A 21,002-nucleotide genomic window follows, 5' to 3' on the forward strand; every position below is an offset into this window, starting at 1 on the left:
AGGAGAAAGGGGGTGATTGACTGGACCTAGGGAGGAGACAACTTTCACTTATAAGGGAAACCAGGGGAGGAGCAATTACATATCGGCAACTATGAATAGCGAAGTTACCATAGCAACTTATCTGACAGGGTAGCAGTGGCGGGAAAAACTGGGGGAACGAAACCATTTTACACATAATAGGGGAGAACAATACATAAATTGGGGGAATAACACAAGAAACTTAACAACACACTACAACACAGTCGGCATTCTGTTGTAGCTGTTACAAGATTCAGAGATCTGTGACCATGGAATAAAACTCTGGATTAAACCCTACGGCAGAATCCATCTCCTTTTCCTCTTCACCTCGCACCAGAGGAAATACTGAGTTCCTGCTTGCCTGGACTCGTCCCAAGTGCCCATCTGCAACATCCAGCCAGCCAAAGGTGTCTCTGAGGTGAAACAGAACAGCTGCCGCCTTTGGTCCAGCAGCAGGGGCCACACGAGCCCAGGCATGTTCCATCTGGTAATATTGGGATCATATTCCAATATTTTGGCTCCCAACCTGTGACTGATCCACTCTGCAGCCCCAAGAAGCTTCTGGGAATCTCAGAACCTTGGAAAGACTTTAAGGCATCCAGTGGAAGAGCTTTGGCTGCATCGCTCTCCAGCAGAGACTTTGGGACTGACCCCACAAGGAGTTTTGTGGAACGCTCTGGGTCTCTGGAAAATGCTGCTCCTTTCTGGTGAGCGATTTTTTGGAGGGGGATAGGGGAGCCCCTCCTGCCCGTGGGGTCCTATTCCAGTGAGGAGAACAGCCTGCCTGACCTTGCTACCATATTCTCATATACTTGAGCTCAGGCCATCTTGTACTTTAAAGTAATATATTTACTTTTTTTCTTGTGGTTCTATCTTATTGTATTTTCACTCCCTGACAATGAGGGTCCAAAAGTCTTTTTTTTCCATGTTCTGGTTTTTGTTTCTGTTAACTTGTCTTTCTGATAAGAAAGTCCCTCAATGTAGGAAATCAATTATTTTACACCATTTTCTGAGTTACTTACATTGTTGTAGTGTTTTTGTACTTTGTAATAATTTGAGGTAGTTTTGGTTTGTATCCCTGTATTTTTCCCAAATGGTTTATCCCAGATGGTTCCCACATCCCTTTACCCATGTAATCCCTTTCCCTGGCTGAGATCATCCCCAAACCCCCACTCTGGCTCCTTTCAATCACTCAGCATGCCATCCCCTCCAGCTAGAAGCTTTGGTCCAGAATGTCGAGTGATCAGCCAGAGGCCTTCCAAGACCCAAGCCTTGCCTTGTACGCTGTCCTAAATGTCCATGCCCCAGTGCCCATCCCTTTGGGTCACACATTGGTCAGTAAAATGTTATCTACTTTCGGTTTCAACCTCCCTTTAAATGTAACTGTTTCCCTTTAGAGCAAATTTGGGGAAGAATTTTTTAAAGGAGCTCTGGTGGGAAAAAGCAGATGTAATCGGTGCTTTTGTTTGACTGGTCTGGGAGGAAAAAATACTTCTTTGGAGAAAGGTGGAAAAAACCCCTGTTTATTAAACAATAAAACTAAAACCATATCAAACAATGAGAGTCTTTGCTACTCTAAAAGAGATGACAAACTGAGAAAACCCCGTCCCTGGGTTGCAGCTCACTCAGTCTCTGATCAGTCCCTCTGGTGCTGGAATTGTCACAGGCCAGGCTCGGCCCGGTGGGTCAGAGATGTGAGCTGCTGGTGCTCTCCTGAGTGTTCAGTCCAGAGCAGGTTTCAAGAGGTCTAAAGAAAAGAAAAAAACCACAATCTAGGGAACTTCTTTGCCTCAGCTAGCTAACACTAACTAAAAAGCAAAAGAAGAGCTCTGTCTTGCTGTCTGTCTGCAGACAAAAACAGTCCAGAGGCAGGAATGTGGAGGAGGACTGCAATGTCTGAAAACAAGCTGCGTGCTTCTTCTCTTCCCCGCTTCACTCTCTGGAACACTCTTATAGGTGCAAAACTTATTATTCAACATAAACAGAATGAGACAACTGGGGATAAAAGCATCATATAGTCAACTAAGGACTTGGCACCTCTCCTGGGGCTCTCAGTAGGAGCCCCCTGAGGTGCAGGAGCTCCCCAGAGCCCCAGAATAAAACCTTGAATTAAACCCTGCTAAGAGTCGGCCCTTTATCTTCTCCCGATGTCTCTGGTGTCTCCTCTGCTGCAAAGGTGACTAGCCCAGCTGCCCTCAGTACCCTTGGGTGTCTCCCCGCTGTCAGTGGGGTCGGGGCTGCCCCCCCGGTGTCTGGGACTGGGGACTGGCTGAGGGTTCCTGAGAGGCTCCCAGAGGGACAGAGACATTACATGAAACAATCATTTCAACATTTCAGTCTCTATTATGCTATGGTCTCACATAGCGTCTATTACACCACTATTTATAAAAGCTATAGGGTGCATACATAAACTGACAGATTATACTGTATCAAAAGCAGTAATTACAAATTGCACTATATCAGGATTTTTGTGATCCATAATAACTTGCAAAACAAACGTTAATACATAAATGCAGAAACCAATACCTATATTAGTTATTTATAACATTATACAACAAGCTCAAGTAGGAAATCCAAATTACTCTGGGCTCCTGGAAATCAACACAAACTGGCCTGAAGGTGCGAATTTTGGAGTGTCCTCGGAAGATGTGAGAAACCACCCTCACTTTTAAAATCCTAAAGGTTTATTTAACCTTAAAAAAAATACAACAGACTGAATAAGGAAAAATTACAGCTCTGGGGGGTGTGGTCTTGGGGACTAGCAGCCCCATGCTCATTTACAAAATGGATGCTTTGCCTTTTATACCATCAGCCCCTCCCAAAGCTTTGTCAGTCAGCTCCTTCTCTGCCATCCACAGGTGGAGATCACTTCCTCACACCTTGATTGGAGCTCAGCTGTTGTCCTGTGGCCCCTCCTGGTAATGAGCTGGCTCTTCCCAAATGCCCTGGGAACTGAGGCTGCTATAAAGGAGAGGGAAAGGAGACTCGGGGGGACACATAATGGTAACAGCAATCTACATTTACAAAACTTCACTTAACATACACCTAATATCTATCTCTTAATTGTGAGAGCTAACTATCACAATATTCATCTATAAAAAAACACACTCTTTTCCTACGAGTCATTTGGCTTGAAGAATTAACTGCCATTTTCAATTCTGATAATGTCTCAAAAAATTTTAATGAGTTATACTAGCATTTGTTGATGAGGGTGAGGACAGTGGGAAGAGAAGGAAAAAAACCTCAGGTTTTCTTTAGACAGACATATTTGGAATGGACAAAATGGGATCACTGAGGTCTGGTTTGGCTTTCTTACCCCTATCTACTGTGCCCACATGGCTGCTACTCATAGCAGGGGAATCTTAGTGGTGAGTACAGAAGCCAACTCAGTCTTGCCTTCTAGTTCCTGTAGTGTTAAAAGACACCTGAGCAATGACAGAGGACTGGGGTGCCTTTCGTGTCCCCAACTTACCATGCCTATGGGGTTGCTGCCCACAGCAGGGCTATGGAACAGTGGTGAACCCAGGGGCCAACCTGGTCTTGCCCTCTATTTCTTGTTTGACTCTACTTGTTGGTCCTTAAGGAAACGGCCCCAATACCACTGATGGTTCCCTGTGTACTTCCCCTCAACAGATGCTTGTGATTCTCATCTATTAAAAGAGGACAATTGCATCAATAAACGATGAAGTTCAAACTCCCTGCTCAAAGTGTTAGTTAAAAAATCTTCAACCTGGCTGGAAGCTGGACTCCACTTTTGGAACATCTTTGAGCTTCTTTGGTTGTCTCTCACCCAGTTTGGATGTCTTCAGTCTATTCTTTGGGTTCTCTCACCAGCCTTTAATTCTGTTGCCCTGAGTCCCTCTTGCTCTGCGCTTGGCACAGCCCATTCAACTCTCAGGTAGAAGGATCCTTCCAAGCCAAAGGGATTTCTGAAGCAGTCCCAGCCTGCAGTCCCTGGGTGCCTTCAGGCCATCCATCCAAAAGGAAAAGTGACTTCTGGACCCTGAGAAAGCCCAGTGGTCTGTTGGCAGCAGAAATCAGGAATGGAGAAGGTGATTCCAGCTCTGCTGGGTGCTGTCCCTCCCCATTAGACAGGAGAGGATCAAGCACATTCCATCAGCCTTTGCTTCCTCAGGGCATGAAATCCCTGAGGAGACAAGGCCACCTCAGGGCCATCAGATCCCACCTGAGAGAAGGAAATGCTAAAAACCTCACCGTGGTCTCAGCCACTGAAATGAGGAACTTTTCTTGTGGGTCCCCAATACCATTTCCAACAAAGCCCAGCTGGTGCTGAAAATTGCATTCACATTCAGGGGGCAAAACCAAGGAGTCACAGACATCTGAAGTAAAATGAGGTTTCCAGAAAAATAAAATTTCTCTTTGTTTTTAACAGAGGTATATTTTCATCTTTTAAGCCCAAATCTTCTCTGACACACAAAAGAACATAAAATACAGAAACACTTTAGGTCCAACTTGAAATATTTGTTTTTTGGCAATTCTGTTTTTACGTGAAGTGTGGCTGGATGAGCACTACTGAAGCACACAAATACTAAGACTACTATTGCAAACTGCAGAAATTACTGAAAATTCTCTTCTACTGGCAGTAAGAGTAAACATGCCTGAAGGTTTCTTTGTATGGAGAGCAGCTACAATGAATGGTTTCAACATCAAAATCAACTGGAAAACAATGATTTCAGGTAAAGTGTTAAAAATTAACACTTTTATAGATATCTATTATAGTATTGGTTTTTTTCAAATATTAAATGGATTCTATATGTGTGGTGTTAAAGTAACTTTGCTATAAGGATATAGTTTATATTTCTGTAGCTAACTAAAACTTGGATATAGCTGATCTAGATATGCTTGTGTTAAAATGCCTGCTTGGTTGAGATAATATCCAAGGAATAGATGATGCCAACTCACACCACTCATCTTCTGAAGGCAGTGTGGACCCCGGCCCAGGAACTGAAGGTGATGATAAAATGGACTAAAACCACAACCAAGAAATGTGCATGCTCTAAAAAGCAGGACCCGAGCAGGAGCCATGGTAAATGGAGCATGTAAACTAGTTTGGGGAAAATTGAACTTTGCACCAGGCCATGCAATAGAAATGCTACATAGAGTGTGTTTTCACTTTGCTGAATGCCAAGACATACCAGGCTGTGCTGTAACCTTTGCTCTGTTCTCTTTCTCTCCTATTGATCTTTATTAAACTTTTACATTTTACCAGGAGAGTGAACCTAGTTTTATGCAACTTTTTGGAAATAAGTATCTCAGGTATTTTCTGACTCATAATTTCAAGATGAGTCACACAAACTAAACTGCCTGAGGGTAACAGAGCATTGCATTGCACTGGAAGTCTCAGGGTGTCCAGGGAGAGGAGGGAGGAGCAGAAGCATCGCAAAGATTTCCAATTTTCTTAGGAAAGCTTTGCCAACTGTCTGCCCTCTAAGAGTAATGATCTTCTAGTACTACTGATAGTATCCTACAAGATCACATTGAAAGTTAGTGTGAGAAACGACCGCCACTTTTAAAATTTTAAAAAGGTTTATTAAAGCTTGAGAAAAATTGCATCAAAAGACACAATGAGGAAAAATCACAGCACTGGCAGGACAGACCTCCTCAGCAGGCTCCAGCCAGGTTTGCTCTCCTGACAGCTCAAGTCTCGCCTCTTCAAGAGCAGAGCACGCTGTGCCCCCAAGGCTTTGCTGCTGGGAGCACTGGGAGAGATCCTGGGAACACTGGGAGGGAACTGGGAGCACAGGGAATGCCAGGAGGGAACTGGGAGGGAGAGTGGGAGCAGCGGGAGTGAGCAGGAAGGAGCACTGGCAGGGATATCAGGAGCCCTGGGAAGGAACAGCGCTCCCAGCTCCTGCCCAGTGCTCTCCCCATCCCTGCCGGGGTTTGCCAGGAAGAGGGAAACTGGCAGGGAACTGGGAGGGAACTGCTCAGCACTGTGCGAGGGGCAGCAGCCCCAGGGGTGACCCGTGAGGAGGGGGAAGTGCCCCCAGTCCCTCCTCAGTGCCCTAAAAATGGGATTGAAATGGAGGGGGGAAAGCATTTCTGTAATTGTGTTTGAACTGGTGAGGATCCCCATTCACCTGTGATTTGAAGGGTGTCAGTTGAAGGAGAACACACCTTTTTCATCATTTTGGGTGCCTCCCTTGGTGGTGCCTCCCTTGGTGGCACCTCCATTTTCCATGATTTGCATGTTTAAATGGAAGGAGAAACCCTTTATAGTGCTGTTTGAATTGAGGAAAAGAGCCCCATTTTCATCATCTTCAGGCTCAAACAGAGAGCAAAAACAGCTGTCCGTGGTGTGAAAGGGCTTCCCTTGAGAAGAACCTCTTGATGTGCCACTGTAAGAGTTCCATCGAGGGGGAGCCTCCATTTGAAAGGACCTTCACTGACAAAATAGATGTCCAAAAGCCCCCAGAATGGTCTTTCTTGAGGTAAATTGAAGGGGGAAACTGCATTTCCCCTCATTTTGGGAGCCTAAATTGAGGAAAATTCCTCCTTCATTCACTTTTTATTTGGGATTCAGTTGAGGGGAGACCCTCCTTATGATTTAGGGATCTAAATCAAGAGGGAACCTCCGTTCTCACCTTGATTACAGGCTTTGAACTGGCGGCAAGAGGGAGTTTCCCCTTGGTTTAACCATGGAGCCATTGCAATAGAAGGGTGAGGATGAGCTGGCGCTGCGGGCCGGGCTCAGTTTCTCCCTGCCTGTGCCGCGCCCGCCGGATCCAGCAGCGCTGGAAGCTCCAGGAGCAGCTCAGCGCCTGCTCCGCGCTCGGCCCTGCGAGCCCGGCCCGGAGCGGGGGCTCCGGACACATCCCCGTGCTGGGGCAGAGCCGCTGCTCGGCCCGGGAATCCTTTATCCCCCTGCTGCGGCTGCCGGGGGCCGAGGGCACAGTCCTGGTTCCGAGGCTGAACCCTGCTGCTTCACCGCTCGTTCTCCTGCCATGATTTGTGTCATAATAAATTGAAAGAATTCCTCCCAGTCATGTCCCTTTATACCAGTGACCGGTGAGAGATCTCTGCCTGGCCTTTTGCCGACCCCCGAGCCTTTCCTGCTGTGTTCTGTTGCCTGCCCAGGGACAGGAGCAGAGGCATAGAGCGCTTTTGCTGGCCCCGGGCACCTGGCCTGGCGCAGCCCAGCCCAAGAATCCCTGCCGTGATTCACTACAGAGAGCACCAGAAGCGGCTTCAGGCGGTGCTGCCGTTCACGACCACCTTCTCCGGCGAGGGGAAATTTTCTTAACTCAGTTTCTTTTTCGAAACAAACGACCTGACCTGACACCTGCTCTGCTTTCCACCCGCTCCTCTCCACGACGTGCTTCTTTCCAAGCACGCTGATTGGCCAAAAGCCGCCCCCACATCCACCTTCTCTGGAACATGCGGAGGCAGCAGCGTTCGTCTCATACTGGAGCGGCGGGGGCGGAGCTCGGAGGCTGCTCCAGCCCAGGTGGGGCCGCGGTCGGTGCTGCCCCAGCTCGGGGCTCGCTGCGGGCGGAGGGGGCCGCGGTGAGGGCCCGGGGGATTCTGGCGAGTTCCTGATGCCGGCTTCCCCCGTGTGCCCCCTGCGCTGGGATCGCAGCCGAGGGAGCGGCTGCCCGCGCTCTCCTCCTTGCCCGGATGGCCGGGATGGAGCCGGTGCCGCGTTCCCGGCCGTGCGGCACCGGGCTGGGGGCCGCTGCTGGGGCGGGAGGTGTCCGTGCCCTGCTCGGGGCTGGCCCGGGATTAACTTGAACGTGCCTCAGAGCCCAAAGCGCTGCAGGCGCCGAGTGCGGGCACCAAGCGGCGCATCCTGCCTGCTCCGGGGCCGAGGCTTCTCGGCGCTGCCCTGTGTGCCGGCAGCCGCTCCGTGTGCCCAGGCAGGGAGCCGCAGCGGCCGTGCCGGCGCTCGGTGTGCCCGGGCTCCGAGGCGCCGGGGCAGGGAATCATGGGGGGCACAATGGTGAGCAGCCCGGGGCTGCTGCTGCTGCTTCTTGCCCCTCGGCAGGCGGACTCCGAGCCGCAGGTGCCCCGGGCCAGCAGCAGCCGGCAGCTCGCAGGCGCTCTCAGCGCCCGGCCCGGCCCGGAGCTGGGCTGCAGCGGCTGCAGAGCCACAGGGGCCGCGGCTGCGGCCACCGCAGAGCTGCCGGAGGCTGCGCTTGTCTCCGCACCTGCTGCCGCACCTCTGGGCAGCGGCGACAGCGCAGCCACAGCTGCCACCGCCCTCCTGAGCCCCCGCACGGCCGGCACCAGCAGCGACCTCCCTTCGTGTCCCTTTTAGGGTGCCATCAGCTCGGCTGGAAAGCTGTTCCCGAGGCCGAGCTCCCAAAGGATCTGCCCGCAGCACTCCTGAAGTCTCCTAAGCAAGGTGCTGTTTGTTCTGGGCAGAGAGATGGCGCCCCTGAGAGGAGGAGAGTGAATCCTGCTCCATTCCTGCAGTGGCAAACGAGCCCCGGCATCTCCAGGAGGGACCAGCAGCCGCGGTTCCACACTTGGCTGGGGCCCAAGAAGCCTCTTGGCATCAGCAGGGGGATGCCACTTGTGAGCGTGCAGTGAGTGCAGATGTGGAGAATGGATTCTGCAGCAGCGATGGGAGTGTGAGGGAGCCCCTGGCTCCCCAGGGCACAGCAGCAACAGGCAATGAGCACAAAAGGATAATCAGAAGATTCCTGTGTGAGTACAGGGCCACCCCTGTGGCCTCTAGGCTGGGGACAGTGTCCCCTCCCAAGGCCAGGGCTGGCAGGTGTGTGGTTGTTTCCCGACGTCTGGAAGAGGCCTCGTGCTCTGCTGGGCCCCATCCGTGGCTGGAAGCAAGAGCCCCAGCTGCCCCCAAGGCTGTGCAGTTCTCCTGCTGCAGCCTGTGCCCACAGCTGTGTCCCTGCCTGTGGCCAGGTGTTGTAGTGTGTTGTTAAGTTTCTTGTGTTATTCCCCCAATTTATGTATTGTTCTCCCCTATTATGTGTAAAATGGTTTTGTTCCCCCAGTTTTTCCCGCCACTGCTACCCTGTCAGATAAGTTGCTATGGTAACTTCGCTATTCATAGTTGCTGATATGTAGTTGCTCCTCCCCTGGTTTCCCTTATAAGTGAAAGTTGTCTCCTCCCTGGGCCCAGTCAATCACCCCCTTCTCCTCCCAAGTTTCGAGAACCTTCTCCTTTCTGGAGATGGTGGCTGGCTGGGGTTCCAGGACACCTCCCTTACCTTTTGATTATTGGTCTCCATGGAGTGTCAGTTCTGTGAAGTTCATTCCCTCACCTTTCCCGATTGGTTCCGCCTGTACCCACCCCCCTCCTTTATAACCCTGTTTGACCCCCTATTAAAAAACTTTTCCCGGTTAGTTTCCCCCCGTTTAGGTCCTGCAATACCTTCAATAAACCGACGTTTAACCCCTGGTGAAATGGTCAGCTCCGTTCCTCCCCAATACCAGCAGTGTAAGCCAGTCCGCAGCCAGCACAGCCCGAGGCCATCAGACGCCGAAGGGTGCTGGCCAGGAATTGCAGAGGAGCGTCGGCCTTTCGCCCTCAGCTAGTCAGACTCTAAACTTCGGGTCACGTACGCCCCCCCTCTGCAGCCAGGCTCTTGGCTCTCTGGCTGCCAGCTGAGGGAGGCCCACACTGCCTCAGGGCTCCCTGCTCTGCTCCCTGGCCATGGGCTGAGCAGATTGCAGGGCCGGCTCTGATTCTGGCAGCCAGCAGCTCTTTCCTGTTCCAGGTGAACGGTTCAGGTGCCATCCCGTGGGCACGGCGGTGCTGATTCTGCTGCTCCTGGTGCTGGTGCTGGCTTTGGTGGTGGCCTTGGCTGTACAGGCAGGTAAGGGAGGGGCAGCAGCCTGGGCCCAGCCCCTCGGGGCAGAGCGGGCTCCCTGCTCCCTGCACAGGGGAATCCTCAGAGCTTCTCCTCTTCCTCCTGCAGCACCACAGGTTCCAGTCACATCGGTGACTTTGCTTTTGGTTCTGGGCTGTCCCCATGGCTACGTGGGCTGCAATGGTGTCTGCTACTACTTCTCGCGGAATTTCAGCACGTGGGAGCAGGGTCAGGAACGGTGCTCAGCGCTCCAGGCCTCCCTGGCCATTGCCAAGGATGAGGAGGCCATGGTGAGTGAGGGGCTGCGGGCGGTGTGGGCTGGCTGAGGGCAGCCTGGGGGCGCTCCTGGGCCAGGCTCGGTGCTCGTAGGGCCGGGGCTGCAGCCCTGGGCCGGGGCCTTGCAGGGAAGGAGCCCCGGCGTGCGGGGGCAGCCCCGGGCACGGTGTCCCCCCGAGGGGTCGGGGCAGCTCCCACTCCTCTCTCCTGGGCAGGATTTGCTCTTCCGCCTCCGCGGGAACGGCGATTTCTGGCTCGGGCTGCGCAGACGGGATGAGCGCCTGCACTGGGTGGACGGCAGCAGCTACAGCTCCCGGTGAGTGCCGGGGAGCCGGGCAGGGCCTGGGGGCACAGGGGCACAAGGGCTTCCCCTGGCAGCCAGCGCTGCCTCTGCTCCTCCCGGCAGGGTTCCTGTTTTTGGCAATTCCGAGTGTGTGTACCTGGCTGACGAGAGATTCAAGAGTGGGAACTGCTCCAACGAGCGGCCGTATGTTTACAGCAAGGCCCAAGCTCCTCTGTAGCAAGGGCTGCACAAAGGACCTTCTCCACACAGGGCAATGCCTCCTCTTCCCTTGCTGTCGCTGAGTTGGACAGAAGACAATCAGAAGTATATGCCGTGCATAAGATGTTTCCCCCTTTAACAGAATTCTCGGTGAGAGCTCTCATTGAGAGGTTTGTGAGATCATGCTGTCTTATGTGCTTTCCCAGGCAGTTTATACCTATTATTTTTTTACAATAAATGAACACTGTGTTCATTTGTACAGAGATGTCCCCACCACTGTTTTCAGCTAACTTCCAACTGCAGGTTTCATTTGTTTGTCTTTTCTTTTTCTCACTTCCCATGTCAACAACCTTCGTAGAATCCATTTCAGGTGTAGGTGCAAACCTTATCAGCTTCTTCTCCAACTAACTCTTCCTAGCTCACAGACCAGCTGTCATCCTCTTTCCAGAATTCCCCCATTTTCTATTTAAGCTGCAAACACAGCTGCTATGTTGTTTTGTTGAGAGTTTTTTGCAGGACAATGGATACATGCAACATGTGCACAATCCAGCCTTCATAGAAACTGAATAAGGTCACCATGCTCTTAAAGGACAGGAAGAAAGAAGAGCACACTCAGAAGCAGACAGTTCAGGATGCAAAGACAGACAAGAAAACTGCAGTGAGACACATAAAGAGGAAAGACTAACTAAAATTAACTTAAATATTAAAACGTGTGCATAAAATGGATTTAACCAATCTTGTATTAGCTGGAGGCATGAACAGTAGAACACAAAATAAATACAGCTTGCTGTTTGCAATAAATGGACTTCACTTGATCATATTGATCATGGTGTGATGTCCTGTTACTGACCCTCCGCATATTTTGGTGCCTGAACAGGGACCTGAAGACGGCTATTTCACTGTGGTGAGAATTACAGCGACAGCCTTCGGGAGGCAGATAAGCCAGTCGAAAGTATCCTCACTGCCCTGGCTAGAAGCAAAGGTGGATAAAGGAGCTCCGATTGCGGAAGAATTGATCTCGCCCTGATTAGGTGAGGGCTGGGGAGGAATGGGGCCGGACCCTGATAGAGATGGGGTCCAGAAACTCCTCCAACATATCCTCTCTAAGAGAGGGCAGAAATATGATGCTTCCACTCTGAAGGGACTTATTTACTGGGCATCGGAACGAAACCTCATACCAGGAGTGCAGGTCACTTTTGAGGTATCGACGTGGGTGGCGTGTTGTGGGACTGTATTGCTTCGGGAGGACATGAGGCTAAAGAGGTGTCTAAATATGCTACCCTGTGGGAAAACATGGTCGAGGTATTATGGGCAATGAAGGCGGAAAAGAAAACTGCCACCGCAGCTTGCAATGCTTTTTCCCCAAGACCCTGAGCTACAGGCGTTTCCTGCTAACAAGTTATTTTCAACTATGTTAGACGTGCACTGCCCAGGACTCTCTAGCCCAATTCCACTAATCAAAGGGGAACTCAAAACCTCAGGACCCTCAGATAAGAAACAGAGTCAGGAAGCAGTCTCTCTCAGAGGTTCCAGCTGCCAGCCCAAGAATAAAAGTATTCAGGAAAAGGGGACATCCGATAGTGAAGTTATAGAAATAACGCACTCATCATCTGAAGATGAGGGTGAAGAAGACAGATGCAGGATCTGCCTCAGTAGAGAAATTAAAAGCTTTGGTAGACCATCTGCTGGAGTTAGTAATTCAACAAAGTGATCAAGTTGCTCCCCAAAAGGACTATTCTTTTGGAAGGAGGGAGCTGCCAGTTATTTTGAGCTCTGAAAGGGCTCTTGAGGAGTGGAGGGGGAGGCAGATACCCCCCTTGACCATGGAAGTTCAGGAGTTAGAGCTAGATCCCAAAATAGAAACAGCACAAAAGAGAAAGTGGAAAGGAGTTATTACTGAAGCAATAATTGAGGGGACATTCTCCCCTAGTATTATAGAAGCCTTCCCTGTGGTAACCCTAGCCACAGGGAGAGAATGGGAGCCATTTAGTTGAAAGATATTAGAAAAATTGAAAAGCGCCATTACACGATATGGCTTGAAATCTCAATTAGCACAAACATTATTTCAACTCATTTTTACAGCAGATACCTTTATTCCAGCTGATGTTCAAACTTTGGTTAGGTTAATCATGCCCCCTCATCAGCAGATTCAGTTTAATAAGAATTGGGGAGGGGCATGTAAAAAAGAGGAAGAAAGACCTCGGGCTCAGGGGGACCCATTGTTTGGAATTACAGAGCAACAGTTATTAGGAGAAGGTCCCTGATCCACAGCAACTGCCCAAGCCCAAAGTATTGATGAAGGTTTGCATTTAAGCCAACAATTTGCATACAACTTGATCCTTGCATTGCCTGATGGGCTGCATACTCAGGCTTTCACAGAGATACATCAAGGAGGAAATGAGAACTTTGATAAATTCAAAGATCACTTGCATAGAGCTATTTATGATCACCCTGATTTGGATCTGGAAACAAAGCAGAAGCTGTTTAAGATGCTTGCCTTTGATAATGCTAACGATAAGACTTGACCCATTTTAGGCATGTTGCGAAAAGGAGCTGCATGGGTGGCTCAACCCTCTCTGGAGGGCTTTACTCACTCCAATCTACAACTCCTGGAAGCACCAGAACGGACGCGGAAACCACAATAGACATTACCATCACTGACTCTGCAGTACATCTGGCAGAGACTAATGTAAAGGGACCCCTGGGGGGTGGGCTTAGTGCTTTCCTGTTAGGAAGGCCATCTGCAAGCAAAAGAAGATTGGATGTAATTCCCAGGGTTATTGATGCAGACTGTCAAGGGGTTATCAAAACTATGGTTAGGACATTTTTTCCTCCTGTATCTATCCCTAAAAGATCACAAGTTGCTCAACTTGTTCCTTTTAAGTCTTGTGTTCCCTGTACAGGATTGAAGGAGCAGGGAACAGGTGGTTTTGTTTCCACAGGTAACCCAGAATATATTGGGCAATGGACATTACAAGAGGTAAACCAGATAAGCAGGTAACCTTGACACATCCCAATGGTAATTCTATCACCAAGAGACTCACAATTGATACCGGAGCAGATGTAACAATCATTTCAAGCACTATATGGCCCAAAAATTGGCCAGTAGTCAATCCTGTTTTGGGAATTACAGGGATTGGTGGAACCCAAGCAACTTGATTAAGCAGGAAGGTAATTACCTTTAGTTTCCCAGATGGAGTGAGCGTAACAACAAGACCCTATGTCATGCAGACTCCCGGAAATTTGCTAGGTTTAATTGGTAGGGATTTGTTAAGTCAACTGGAGGTCGCAATAATCACACAGCCTTTTCAATAGCGGCCACTGGGGGGCAGCCAATCCTCAAAATTAGCTGGACCGCCCATACCCCTATATGGATTGATCAGTGGCCGCTGCCCAAGGAAAAGCTGCTCAAGGTTCAAGAGTTGGTTCAAGAGCAACTTGAGGCTGGTCATATAATACCATCAACCAGCCCATGGAACATGCTTATTTTTACAATTCCAAAAAAGAGTGGGGAATGGAGGTTGTTGCACGATCTTAGAGCAGTCAACGTAGTAATGCAGAGTATGCGAGCATTACAACCTGGACTGCATCCCCTGTTATGTTACCTGAGTCCTGGGATTTATTGATTATTGATCTCAAATACTGTTTTTCCACTATTCCCCTACATCCTGACGATACCACTCATTTTGCTTTCTCAGTCCCCTCTATCAACAAAGTGGAACCCTACAAGAGGTATGAATGGGTATTTTTGCCACAAGGGATGCGTAACTCGCCCACTATGTGCCAGGTTTATGGAGCCTGGGCATTAGAGCCAGTCTGGCAGCAATTTCCTAACTCTATCGTATATCATTACATGGATGATATCTTGGTGGCAGGACAGCAATTGGACTTTGAAAATGTTTTAGCAAGCATGGCAACTACTCTAGAACAGAGAGGGTTGAAAACTGCCCCTAAAAAGGTACAGCGTTCAGCTCCATGGAAGTATCTTGGGTGGCGCATTGATCAAGCTGTAGTGAAACCTCAGAAGATTACCATTACTACTGAGATAAAAACTGTACATGATGTTCAAAAAATTAGTAGGAGGTATACAGTGGATTAGAACTATTTGTGGAATAACTAATGAAGAACTTGAACCGTTAATACAGCTGCTAGGTACCTCATCCTGGGCAGACGAGCACTGATCACTGGATAGGACAAAACAACAGGCCTTGGAACACATAGCCTCAATGGTTGCCACAGCACATGCACATCGCCTGATCGAAGGTGTCCCAGTTCAACTGATGATCATCAACCATAGCAAGGAGGGTGACAGTATGCCAAACATCCTTTCACATTTATTTGTCAATGGACAGAGACTCAGGCTAATCCTTTAACCATTCTGGAATGGGTATTTTTACCTGTGCCACAGCCTAGAAACATTATCCCTCACCTAGAACAATTTGCTCAATAAATCATGAAAGGCAGAGGGAAGATACTAGAAATCTGGGGACAGGAACCATACATGATTGCCATATCTTTAGCCAATTGGTATCTAGAATGGGGAATTAGGCATTCTGTACCTTTACAAATAGCCCTTACTGATTATGGTGGAAGAGTTCACAGCACCTATCGGTGACATTGAGCGTTGTCCTTGTGAGAGCAGCAGCAGCTGGAGGACAGACCATGGCAATCTGAGTGTCCGGTACCAGGACTAACAATTTTTATGGATGCAGGCAAACAATCTAAAAGGTCGGCTTGTAAATGGCAGCAAAAGGGTTAATGAAATTACTCCAATCTCCTGCCGCTGAGGGCACTTGCTGAAATGAAAAATATCCAGTAAGCTTTCCCTTTCTTGAGATTAGAATGGTTTCGGCAAGTCCTTGAGGTGTGACCATGATGGTTAAAAGTCCACTGTGCAAATGAAAGTTTTCCCCTTCTCTCCCCAACTCCATGCTCCATCCTCTCCCTTACTTTGCCATCTCAACAACTGCTAAGGAAACCTTTCTCATCTTGACAATTGGCAGTGCAATTGCTCTTTAATTCAGTTTTTAAATAGGCTTCAATTCAGGCTCTGCCCATGCTATTGATTTGAATTTTGGATGAAGGTGTTGGTGCTTAGCTAGCTCTGTGCTGCTTTAAAGCCTTTCTCCAAGGCTCAAATTATGCCCCTGGCAGGGAGTGCAAGAGCGTTGTGCACTCCTTGTTTAGAAATGGAGGGCATCAAACCAGGTTCCTTTAAAAGCCATTTTAAGTGAAATGGAGGCACTGGAATTCCTTTGGGAAATGGTCCATTTAGGATAGAGCCACAGTGCCAGAAGCTGTTTGTCTGATGGTCAGTTCATGCTCTGATCAGTGCAGGGCAGCCCCTCAAGAAATCATGAGCCAAACCCAGCAAGGAGAGGAAAAGAGCCGAGCTGAGCTGAGCTGGAGAGATGAAATGGCACAGATGTGCCTGGAACATGACCCGCCCCAGCAGCTTTTCTTACAGTTCAGTGTTCAAAAAGCTGATGTTCAGGACTTTGGGATCTGGCTTGGAACTGCAGAGGGGATGAGCTCCCCTACTGGAACCCAGGCAGGGCAGTGCCACAAGCCTGCAGCCAGATTGCTTCTCCTTCGCCTTCAATTCCATGGGCATTTTTGTTGTTGTTTGTATGTTTGGTTGGTTGGTTTGTTTTGGGATTTTTTTAAAAAAATATCCTTACAGATGCTACAAGTGAAAGAAGTGAATAGAAATAGACGGGAGCACCACTGGCACAGTAATTGATATTTTACTCTTCCTCTTTTCATTTTCAAAAATATATGTAGATAATATGAACTTTTATACTCTGTTGTTTGGGAGAAACATTCTTTTTTTCCCCCCTTTCTTTGGAAGAGATATGCAAGTTCTAAGACCCTGGGCCAAAGTTCCCGGCATTGTATTTATGTTTTTACAATTAAACAAAGGGCTGATAAGATTGATAAGGAAGATACAACTCAGGAGCTCCCTGGGCAGCAGCCTCCAAACTCTTTGGGTGATGCAAAAAGCAGTAGGGTGTGAAGGCTGCGTTCCAATGCCAGATTAATCCATAGTAACCTGCTGAGTGACATCAAAGTCAGTGCTTAGAAGCCACTTGTTATTTCCCGAGGTGCAGGAGCTGGAGGGTTTGACAAAGCCCGGGCAGAATGATGAAGAATATTCCTGTCAGATTTCTCCTTCTCTCCTTGTGCCTGCAAGAGGAACCCATCCTAGTCAAGGGTTTTGTTCCTGTGTGACAGTGTGTAGTTCAGAGCTAAAGCCGTGCCCAGGAGCGTTCATTATTTAATCTGCGCTGCCCCCTCAGCCGTGTGAGCTCTGAGCAGCGCGCTGGGCAGTGGGGCCGAGCCAATTTCGGGCTGTCGGGCTCGGAGCTTCAAGGGTTTGGAGTCAAGAGCGGAGGCTGAGCTCCCTCTGTGGTCAGAGAGGGGAGACACCTTCCTGCGCAGGGAACGCTTTCCCAGCCGGGTTTGCTCTCCTGACAGCTCCAGTCTCGCCTCTTCAAGAGAAGAGCATGCTGTGCCCCCAGGGCTTTGCCACTGGGAGCACTGGGAGAGATCCTGGGAACACTGGGAGGGAACTGGGAGACCAGGGAATGCCAGGAGGGAACTGGGAGGGAGAGTAGGAGCAGCGGGAGTGAGCAGGAAGGAGCACTGGCACGGATATCAGGAGCCCTGGGAAGGAACAGCGCTCCCAGCTCCTGCCCAGTGCTCTCCCCATCCCTGCCGGGGCTTGCCAGGAAGAGGGATACTGGCAGGGAACTGGGAGGGAACTGCTCAGCACTGTGCAAGGGGCAGCAGCCCCAGGGGTGAGCAGTGAGGAGGGGGAAGTGCCCCCAGTCCCTCCACAGTGCCCCAAAAATGGGATTGAAATGGAGGGGGGAAAGCATTTCTGTAATTTTGTTTGAACTGTTGAGGATCCCCATTCACCTGTGATTTGAAGGGTCTCAATTTAGGAAAACACAGTTTTTTCGTCATTTTGGGTGTCTCACTAGGCCGGCAATCACCGTTTTCCTTGTTTTTCATGTTGAAATGGAAGGAGAATATCTTTATGGTGCTGTTTGAATTGAGGGAAAGAGCCCCATTTTCATCATCTCCAGATTCAAACTGAGAGCAAACACGGCTGTCCCTGGTCTGAAAGGGCTTCCCTCGAGAGGAACCTCTTAATGTGCCACTGTAAGAGTTCCATCGAGGGGGAGCCTCCATTTGATGGGACCTTCACTGACAAAATATTTGTCCAAAAGCCCCCAGAATGGTCTTTCTTGAGGTAAATTGAAGAGTGAAACAGAATTTCCCCTCATTTTAGGAGCCTAAATTGAGGAAAAGTTCCCCTTCGTTCACTTTTTATTCAGGATTCCGTTGAGGGGAGACCCTCCTTATGATTTAGAGATCTAAATCGAGAGGGAACCTCCGTTCTACCCCTGATTCAGGGCTTTGAACTGGCGGCAAGAGGGAGTTTGCCCTTGGTTTAACCATGGAGCAATTGCAATAGAAGGGTGAGGCTGAGCCGGCGCTGCGGGCAGGGCTCAGTCTCTCCCTGGGGACGGCAAACGCCGCCAGGCACCGAGCGATGCCCCCGGCACTGCCTGTGCCGCGCCCGCCGGATCCAGCAGCGCTGGAAGCTCCAGGAGCAGCTCAGCGCCTGCTCCGCGCTCGGCCCTGCGAGCCCGGCCCGGAGCGGGGGCTCCGGACACATCCCCGTGCTGGGGCAGAGCCGCTGCTCGGCCCGGGAATCCTTTATCCCCCTGCTGCGGCTGCCGGGGGCCGAGGGCACAGTCCTGGTTCCGAGGCTGAGCCCTGCTGCTTTACCGCTCGTTCTCTTGCCATGATTTGTGTCATAATAAATTGAAAGAATTCCTCCCAGTCATGTCCCTTTATACCAGCGACAGGTGAGAGATCTCTGCCTGGCCTTTTCCCGACCCCCGAGCCTCTCCTGCTGTGTTCTGTTCCCTGCCCAGGGGCAGGAGCAGAGGCTCAGAGCGCTTTTGCTGGCCCCGGGCACCTGGCCTGGCCCAGCCCAGCCCAAGAACCCCTGCCAGCATTCCCTGCGCCATTGCCCGGCCCCACGGCGCCTGCGGCTCCGCGGGCAGGCGGCCCCAGGAGTTCAGAGTGGGCAAAATGGGAGCGAGGGACATGAGGCAGCCGGTGCCATGGGGTGAAATGGCTTTGCTGGAGCTGGCAGGGAGAGGAGGAGGAGGGAGATAGTGCTGCAAAGAAAAGGGGAGAGAAAGAGGGACAAGGCTGGAGCAGTGGAAAGCACCAGGCATGGCCATGGGGCAGGCGAGCATTTTGCTTTCCAGCCCTCTGTGAGGAAAAGAAGAACTGTCAAATCCATGCAGGAAAAGAGGGGAGAAATATCAGGTGGTGGGAATCGCCGACAATTGGGATTCAATTGATCTGCCTGAACTGCAGAGGCCGACAGAGTCCGAGCACCGCCGGGCGCCCGCCACCCGCCAGCGTTGCCATGTGGCTTGCCCTGCCCCTGGCCTCGCTGCAGCAGCCGTCTGCCCCAGAAGCAGCTTCCAAAAGGGCTGAGAATGGTCTTGAGGGAAATTGAAGAGGGAAACGCCTCATTTCAGGAGGCTAAATTGAGGAAAAATCCCCCTTGATTTTCTTTTGATTCGGGATTTAACGGAGGGGAGACCGTCCTCATGCATCACTTAGGCATCTAAATGGAGAGGGAACCTCCGTTCTCCCCTTGATTCAAGGCTTTGAAGTGGCGACAAGAGGGAGTTTCCCCTTGATGTAGTTCACTACGAAATTGAAAAAGAATGGTACAGACGAGCTGGCGCTGCCAGGTTTGGACTCAATGTATCGCCGACAGGCACCGAGCGCCGAGAGCACGAGAGGCGCAGGGCGCTGTTGCCGGCCCCGGGCACCTGGCGAGGCCCAGCCCAAGAATCCCTGCGAGAATTCCCTGTTGAGAGCCCCAGGAGCACCTTGCCCGGGGCTGCGCTTCTTCTGCGGCCTCAGTGGCCTGGGCACCTCTATCCTAGCAGGGCTTTTGTCGGGACAGGAGCCTCGGTGCCCCCGCGGCGCGCCACACGCTTTGCTGCCCCGCCACACGCTTTGCTGCCCCGCTCGCTCGCTCCTTTCCCTGCTGCTGGCGCTCGGGATGGCTGCCGTCTGCCCCTGAGGCGAAGCCCCGCCCGCTGCGAGCTCTGCCGGGCCGTGGCACCAGCGGCAGTGCCCGCGAAGCCGAACCGGTGGGTGTGCCGGGAGCGGAGCGGCGGGCGTGTCATTCCATTTGTCCCATTGCGGAGCGGCGACGGTGTCCATAGCCCGGCGAGGCGGCGGCGGAGCGAGGCGGCGGCTCCAGCCCAGGTGGGACCCTCAGTCGGTGCTGCCCCAGCTCCCGGAGGCTGCGCTTGTCTCCGCACCTGCTGCCGCACCTCTGGGCAGCGGGGAGAGCTCAGCCATAGCTGCCACCGCCCTCCTGAGCCCCCGCACGGCCGGCACCAGCAGTGACCTCTCATCGTGTCCCTTTCAGGATGCCATCAGCGCGGCTGGAAAGCTGTTCCCGAGGCCGAGCTCCCAAAGGGTCTGCCCGCACTCCTGATGTCTGAGGAGCAACATGCTGTTTATTCCACGCAGAGAGGTGCGAGCTGTGAGCAGGAGGAGAATGAATTCTGTTCCATTCATCAGGTGGTGAACGAACCTCTGGAGATCAGATCAGCAACAGGGAATACACTCAGAAGATTTCTGGGTGAGTGCTGGGCCACCCGTGTGGCCTCTAGGCCGGGGCCCGTGTCCCCTCCCAAGGCCAGGGCTGGCAGGTGTGTGGCTGTTTCCCAATGTCTGGAAGAGGCTTCGTGCTCTGCTGGGCCCCATCCGTGGCTGGAAGCAAGAACAGCCCAGCTGCCCCCAAGGCTGTGCAGTTCTCCTGCTGCAGCCTGTGCCCACAGCTGTGTCCCTGCCTGTGGCCAGGCTCTTGGCTCTCTGGCTGCCAGCGGAGGGAGGCCCACACTGCCTCAGGGCTCCCTGCTCTGCTCCCTGGCCATGGGCTGAGCAGATTGCAGGGCCGGCTCTGCTTCTGGCAGCCAGCAGTTCTTTCCTGCTCCAGGTGAACGGTTCAGGTGCCATTCCGTGGGCACGGCAGTGCTGATTCTGCTGCTCCTGGTGCTGGTGCTGGCTTTGGGGGCGGCCCTGGCTGTGCATTCAGGTAAGGGAGGGGCAGCAGCCTGGGCCCAGCCCCTCGGGGCAGAGCGGGCTCCCTGCTCCCTGCACAGGGGAATCCTCAGAGCTTCTCCTCTTCCCCCTGCAGCACCACAGGTTCCAGTTACACCTGCAACCTCACAGTGTGTTCTGGGCTGTCCCTTTGAGTGGGTTGGGCACAAGGGTGTCTGCTACTACTTCTTACTGGATTGCAGCACGTGGGAGCAGAGTCAGGAACGGTGCTCCGAGCTCGGGGCCTC

General features: G+C 51.4%; 3 protein-coding genes across 4 annotated transcripts in view; 2 read left to right on the forward strand and 1 right to left on the reverse strand.

The window, feature by feature from the left end:
• Positions 1-21,002, forward strand: part of LOC141729641 (uncharacterized) — a 61,916-nt gene that overhangs the window by 38,170 nt on the left and 2,744 nt on the right. The gene's annotated exons all lie outside the window — the stretch shown is intronic.
• LOC141729642 (C-type lectin domain family 2 member B-like) overlaps positions 1-21,002 on the reverse strand; it is a 164,423-nt gene that overhangs the window by 28,936 nt on the left and 114,485 nt on the right. The gene's annotated exons all lie outside the window — the stretch shown is intronic.
• LOC106630265 (uncharacterized) lies at positions 6,706-17,106 on the forward strand. Its single transcript, XM_074544240.1, has 8 exons — positions 6,706-6,939; positions 7,799-8,041; positions 8,424-8,688; positions 9,726-9,824; positions 9,927-10,108; positions 10,310-10,410; positions 10,501-11,627; positions 13,132-17,106. The coding sequence occupies exons 1-7, from the start codon at positions 6,706-6,708 to the stop codon at positions 10,613-10,615; spliced, it is 1,239 nt and encodes a 412-aa protein (XP_074400341.1). The 3' UTR covers positions 10,616-11,627; positions 13,132-17,106.

Source organism: Zonotrichia albicollis, chromosome 7 (assembly GCF_047830755.1).
Source record: "Zonotrichia albicollis isolate bZonAlb1 chromosome 7, bZonAlb1.hap1, whole genome shotgun sequence".
Classification (NCBI taxonomy): Eukaryota; Metazoa; Chordata; class Aves; order Passeriformes; family Passerellidae; genus Zonotrichia; species Zonotrichia albicollis.